The sequence below is a fragment of the Lotus japonicus genome, chromosome 1, assembly GCF_012489685.1.
Source record: "Lotus japonicus ecotype B-129 chromosome 1, LjGifu_v1.2".
NCBI classification, from domain to species: domain Eukaryota; kingdom Viridiplantae; phylum Streptophyta; class Magnoliopsida; order Fabales; family Fabaceae; genus Lotus; species Lotus japonicus.
In genome coordinates this window covers 99,036,043-99,042,125 of record NC_080041.1, presented here as the reverse complement: position 1 = coordinate 99,042,125, position 6,083 = coordinate 99,036,043, and the positions used below count along the sequence as shown (strand labels likewise).

Sequence of the window (6,083 nt, the reverse complement as noted above, 5' to 3'; positions counted from 1 at the left end):
TACTGACTTTCTTTTCACGCTTTCTTGTTTCACGCGTTAATCCTCTGTCGTTTATTATTTTTAGCTAATGAAATAGAGTTTGCAAAATAGTGTTAAATGAATACTAACAAATTTTAAGAAATTTAAAAATCTTAATGAAAGGTTGAATTGAGATTTTTTTCGTGTTAATAGTAATAAAATTTAAGAAATTTATAAATTTCAAGAAAAAAATTTAATAAAAGGATGTATTGAAAATTTTCGAGTGTTAATAGTATTTTTTTTTTTAGAGCAAAGAAAATTTATTCAATGATAAAATGAAGGATACAACCCAACAAGGCGGGGAAAGCAAAAAAAAGAAACACCAAACCACCCAAGAAAACCCGAACAACCACCCAAAAGAGAAAAAAGCAACCACCTTAGCACCTAGACGGAAAATTTTCTTTAATAACTTCAGCCAACCCTCGAATGGCATCATCATCACTACCGGGAAAAAGTTTGCAAGATCTACATCTTCAAGGTGCTGAAGCAGGTTCACTCAGACATTAGTAACTCTAGCAAGACCATGGGGATCATGAACAACTTCACCAACGACATCTTCAAGAAGCTTGCTCAGGAATCTTACAGACTCGCTCGCTACAACAAGAAGCCCACTATTACTTCCAGGGAGATCTAGACTGCGGTCAGGCTCGTACTGCCCGGAGAATTTGCCAAGCATGTTGTCTCCGAGGGTACCAAGTCTGTGACCAAGTTCACTAGTTCTTGAACTGAGGAAGAGGGTTAATGTACTGTTATGTGAGAGCTAGGGTTATGTAGTAATTGGTAGATGATTAATGTAAAATATTAAATTGGATGGTTGATTAATTTGACATTGAAAATTTACTGCATGATGTAGTGTGAGTTTTATGGGAACATTCCAGTTTAGTACTAGGAATTCTAAGGATTGTGTCTTTGATAGTCTCGACAGAACTATATGTTAAATATTGAAAAGCTTGCTTGTGAAATTTTTTTAGTGTTAAAAGTATTACTGGTCACGAACAAATTGTTAATCTAATGATAAGCAAGCTAAGCTCTTTAGGGATATGCAATTGTTTTTTTTTTGAAATAGGGATATGCAATTGTTGAAAGCACACATTTGAATTTTAAAAAATAATTTTGTTGGGAAGGATATATAATTGTTTTTGGAACTGAGTGTGTTATATCCACCAAAAGTTAAAAAAAATATCTCATCCAACAATTGACTAAAAAATATTTAGTAGCATTATTCTAGATTCGTATACTATAAAAATAGTAACAATATCTATATATATTATTTTTCTTATCACATTACATCACTCTCCATATAATTATTTTTTATTTACACCAAAAAGTGGTTCATCAATCTCTATTATAGCACACCAAATTTGAGTTTTTTTCTCTTTTCAAGAGATTATTGAATAATTTTTTTTCTAATTGTGTGTTTGTAAGAGTAATAAATAAGGAAAGATAGAAAACATATTATAGGGTAAAATAGGAAAACAAATAATACTTTTTCTGAAAATTAATAAAATTAAATGCACTGCTTTATATGTGTGTTTCTTAATATGTGGGTTTCATCGGTTATTTGGGTTGAAGTTTGTAAATTTTTGTTAGTGTCAAATTGCTATTACAATTCCGACTTGGATGTGATAAAAGCTAAATATTTTCACAACAATGTGGCTTAAGAGTCGAACTTTAAAATCAAACAGTCATTTTTAACCACTACAACTCATTGGGACAAAATTTGTAAAATGATTTTGCAAAATTTTAGGGTGAATTGATTTACATTAGAAATGCTTACATTAAACATAATAAATATTGTTTATATATATTGTTTAATTAAATAGCTCTAACTTTATAAAGTTAACCTATTTTCTTAAATATTCCTTCCTAGTAATTAGCTGCTGCAGGAATCTTGGGGTAAGCGGTTATTATCCTTGTGTATGTGTGAGATATGATCCACTGCTATTAATTTCATGCAGTATTTTTCCATCTTTGGCTTGTTGCAAAGAAAAATAAGCAGAAGATTGGATATAATTTAGCAGAGAAATAACTAACTTCTTTGTTAGGTAGTGAATGGAGGAGACTTGGTCATTTGTTTTCTTGGTCTAAATGAATTCACTGTAAGGCTAACCTAAATTATAGCCAATAAAATCCAGCATGCTATTCCATCACCAAACAATCAGCATATGAAAATTGCTCAATGAAACGATGGATAGAAACAAATAAAAACCATTAACAAAGCCCCATTTTCTTCTCTTTTTCAAGCCTTTGCATGAGTTTGTTTTCATGTGCAACATCAACATTTTCCAACACCTGAAATACAAAGAGGGTGGATTGTTCAAATAAAATCTGCAAAAATAGGGAAAGAAAATGAGTCCGACATCGCAGAGGAGAGCACTAATAGCTTGTCCTCTGTTGAAACATCACCTGGGAGAGGGGAGACACCATTGTTTGATGGCCCCACTTCTTTGGAAACAGCAGAGCTCCACCATGCTCCTGAAGGTCTCATTGAGACCAATGTTGGAGACTATACTGGAATAGAAAACTTTAATGATTTAAAGAATGTGTTTGTTCAGGAATCAAATAAGATTTGGACAATTGCAACTCCTATTGCTTTCAACATAATGTGCAATTATGCAATCAATACCTTTACAAATATCTTTGTTGGGCATATTGGAGACTTAGAACTCTCAGCAATTGCAATATCTCTCTCTGTGATTTCAAATTTATCTTTTGGCTTCTTGGTTAGTTTCTATGAACTTCTTCGTTCATTTATCATGTATACAACTTTATAGACTATTCATACCTGGCTCTTTTACATGACTTCTTGACTGGCATCATTGGCAGGCAATGTTTACCATTTTAACACCCAACTTGCAACTCCCCACATGAATATGTGTTTGGAAACGGATTTGGATTTTCTGCAATCAATGGAATTCCGTATTATTTTGAGTCATTCGATCATCATCAGATGACTCACTATTTTAAGTTACTTATTACAACTTAAAATAGTAATCGTCATATCAAGATGAGACCGAAAAAAAATGTCTGATTGCGTAAACATGGGATATCCCTAACCACACGGAATCCAAATCCGTTTTGAAACCTGACATTCAGGGAGAAGTTATTCTAAGCTTGTTTTCTTAGTTGAACTTGTTATCATGTATTTGAATTGGACAGTCCAAGCTTCTCTTTTATTTAAAAATTGAATTCAGTGCTTTAACTTAATCTTTTTAAATTTTCACATTTTTTACAGTTTTTGCTTGAGTTTTAAGTTTTAACTTCAATTTTTGCATCAAATTTGCAGCTTGGCATGGCTAGTGCATTAGAGACATTATGTGGACAAGCATTTGGTGCTGGACAAGTAGATATGCTTGGTATTTACATGCAACGCTCTTGGTTAATCTTGCTTGGTGCATGTGTCTGCCTCATGCCACTTTACATTTACTCTGAGCCAATCTTGCTACTCCTTGGACAAGAACCTGATATAGCAGAGCTTGCTGGGATATTCACTATCCAATCCATCCCTCAGATGTTTTCTTTAGCCATCAATTTCCCAACACAAAAGTTCTTGCAGGCACAGAGCAAAGTGGGAGTTTTGGCATGGCTTGGTTTTGTAGCCCTAGTTGTGCATATTATGATTCTCTATCTTTTTATTAAAGTGTTTGATTGGGGCACTGCTGGTGCTGCTGCAGCTTATGATATTTCAGCTTGGGGAATTTCTTTGTCTCAAGTGGTTTATATTGTTGGTTGGTGCAATGAAGGGTGGACAGGTTTGTCATGGTTAGCATTCAGGGATCTTTGGGGGTTTGCAAAATTGTCTTTTGCTTCAGCAGTTATGCTTTGCTTGGAGATTTGGTATTTTATGACCTTGATTGTTCTCACTGGACACCTTGATAATCCAGTTATTGCTGTTGGTTCACTCTCAATATGGTAAGATCATGCCTAAGCAGTGACATATTTCACCTAATGATACATAAGTGACCCTTGATTTGAAATCTTTTTTATTCAGTTTCTAGCCGATAATGTTTGAATTGTAATATAAAACCACCCATGTGCCATTGTCAAGAGCTGAAGTTATTGGAATCTAACTCTAAACCACTTGGTCGTAGAGATTATGATTTCATATTTATATCAATTATCTCAAAATTTAAGCTATTGGCTAAATAACAAATGAATGATTTTAAATTATTTCTAACACATGCAACTACTTGATTGTCATACTTTTGTCATTGATGTGTGTTGAATAATGGAAATTCATTTCCTTTTGCTTAAATCTCCTTCAACTAATCCTTATTCTCTGAGTCCAATATTTTACTAGCTGGATTCACTATTACACATACTTCTCCACAGAGTTCACAATTTGGAGTAATATTGATTTTGCTATTTATCACTAATGATTTGTGACACTAGTTCTGTTTTTCCTCTGTCAGTATGAATGTTAATGGGTGGGAAGGCATGTTATTTATAGGGATCAATGCAGCTATCAGGTAAACTCATAATTTTTTCTTTCCCATTTTACTGTAAGAGGTTTTTTTTTTCTTCTCCCAACTTCTATGACTGATTTTCTTTTGTTGACTTTTCTCAGTGTAAGGGTTTCCAATGAGCTTGGATCAGGACACCCAAGAGCTGCAAAATATTCTGTCCTTGTCACAGTTGTTGAGTCCCTCATTATTGGGATATTTTCTGCAATGATTATTATGATGACTAAAGATCATTTTGCTATCATTTTCACTGACAGCAAACAAATGCAAAAGGCAGTTTCTGAGTTAGCATCCCTTCTTGGTATAACCATGATTCTAAATAGTGTTCAACCTGTTCTATCAGGTAAGAGGATCCCACTGGCAATAATGATATAAATTGTTATGCAGTAAAGAAATCATGAAAGGCTTCCATATTCTTGCAGGTGTTGCTGTAGGAGGAGGTTGGCAGGCTTTGGTAGCTTACATCAATCTATTTTGTTATTACATCATTGGACTCCCTTTTGGCTTTCTTCTTGGTTACAAATTTGGATACAGAGTGCAGGTAAAGAAAACTATTGTTACCCAAGTGTCAAACTAGCCAATTTCATTAAGTTATTAACAGAAAAAATAAAATAACCAGATCCTCTACTATGTTTCTCACTTTCCATTCTCCAATTAAGTGGGTTAAGTAGTTTTCAAAAGTTAATGTAATTAGGGACAAATTTAATGTGTTAACAATATTAATTACTTGTTTTGCCGGGTAGCAATTTAGCTCGTTCTAAATTGCTTCTTTTTTAGGTTTTTTTTTGTGTACTATTGGAAGGGACTATGCTCACTTTGTTGTATGCCGTTTGTATTTTCGACCTTTTTATCCAACAAAAAATTCTATTTTCAAAAAAAAATGAATTATTAACTTTATTTCTTAATGAGATAGTTAAATTTAATGGTAGTAACTACATTAAGTTACATGTTCACCTTTCCTTTTACCTCTTATCAAGTTGACCCTTACTTATGGAAGTGCTTTTTCAGGGTATTTGGATTGGAATGATATGTGGGACAATGTTACAGACAGCCATCTTGGTGTATATTGTCTACAAAACCAACTGGAACAAAGAGGTGAGAATGAATGCCTTTTGACTTTTGAGTAATCATGAAAATCATATTTAACCAAATAAAACAATTGACTATAAGTTGAATTTGATGATATTGAATGCTTAAAATTATGGTAATAAAATTAAAGCTTATAATCACAACCAAAATATTACATATGGGATCTTCCCCCTTTCACACCTAATAAAAGTATAAAACTCAATTTTTCAGGTTGAACAAGCATCAGAACGAATGAAGAAATGGACTGGACAAGAATTGGAAATTAGTAGTAGTACGTAGAAATCAAGAAAATCGAAACCATTTCATAATTTTGGTTTCCTTGTTCCAAAGATGTGCACGTCTTAGCCACTGGAACTTCTCTTCATTATGTAACAAGGTGTAATTTTGCATTTATAGATATTCTTCTCATTTTCCTTCTCATTTGTCCACTTATTATAGATTGTAGATTCTTTTTTGAAAGTATAAATTGTAGATTCTCAAAAACACTTTTATTAAATAGCAAGTTTTTTTTTA

At 33.0% G+C, this 6,083-nt stretch overlaps 1 protein-coding gene across 1 annotated transcript; it reads left to right on the top strand.

The window, feature by feature from the left end:
- Nucleotides 1-444: 444 nt before the first annotated feature.
- On the top strand, nt 445-6,083 carry LOC130714525 (protein DETOXIFICATION 34). The gene is made up of 8 exons (XM_057564435.1): nt 445-508; nt 2,275-2,741; nt 3,305-3,930; nt 4,431-4,487; nt 4,586-4,824; nt 4,904-5,022; nt 5,490-5,576; nt 5,781-6,083. Exons 1-8 carry the CDS (start codon nt 445-447, stop codon nt 5,847-5,849), a joined length of 1,728 nt encoding a protein of 575 aa, XP_057420418.1. The 3' UTR covers nt 5,850-6,083.

Coding starts and splice junctions, on each gene's coding strand:
- LOC130714525 (XM_057564435.1), top strand. CDS start 445: ATGGCATCATCATCACTACCGGGAAAAAGTTTGCAAGATCTACATCTT. Junction 509..2,274: donor TCTTCAAGGTGCTGAAGCAG/GTTCACTCAGAC, acceptor CCTTTGCATGAG/TTTGTTTTCATGTGCAACAT. Junction 5,577..5,780: donor AAACCAACTGGAACAAAGAG/GTGAGAATGAAT, acceptor TCAATTTTTCAG/GTTGAACAAGCATCAGAACG.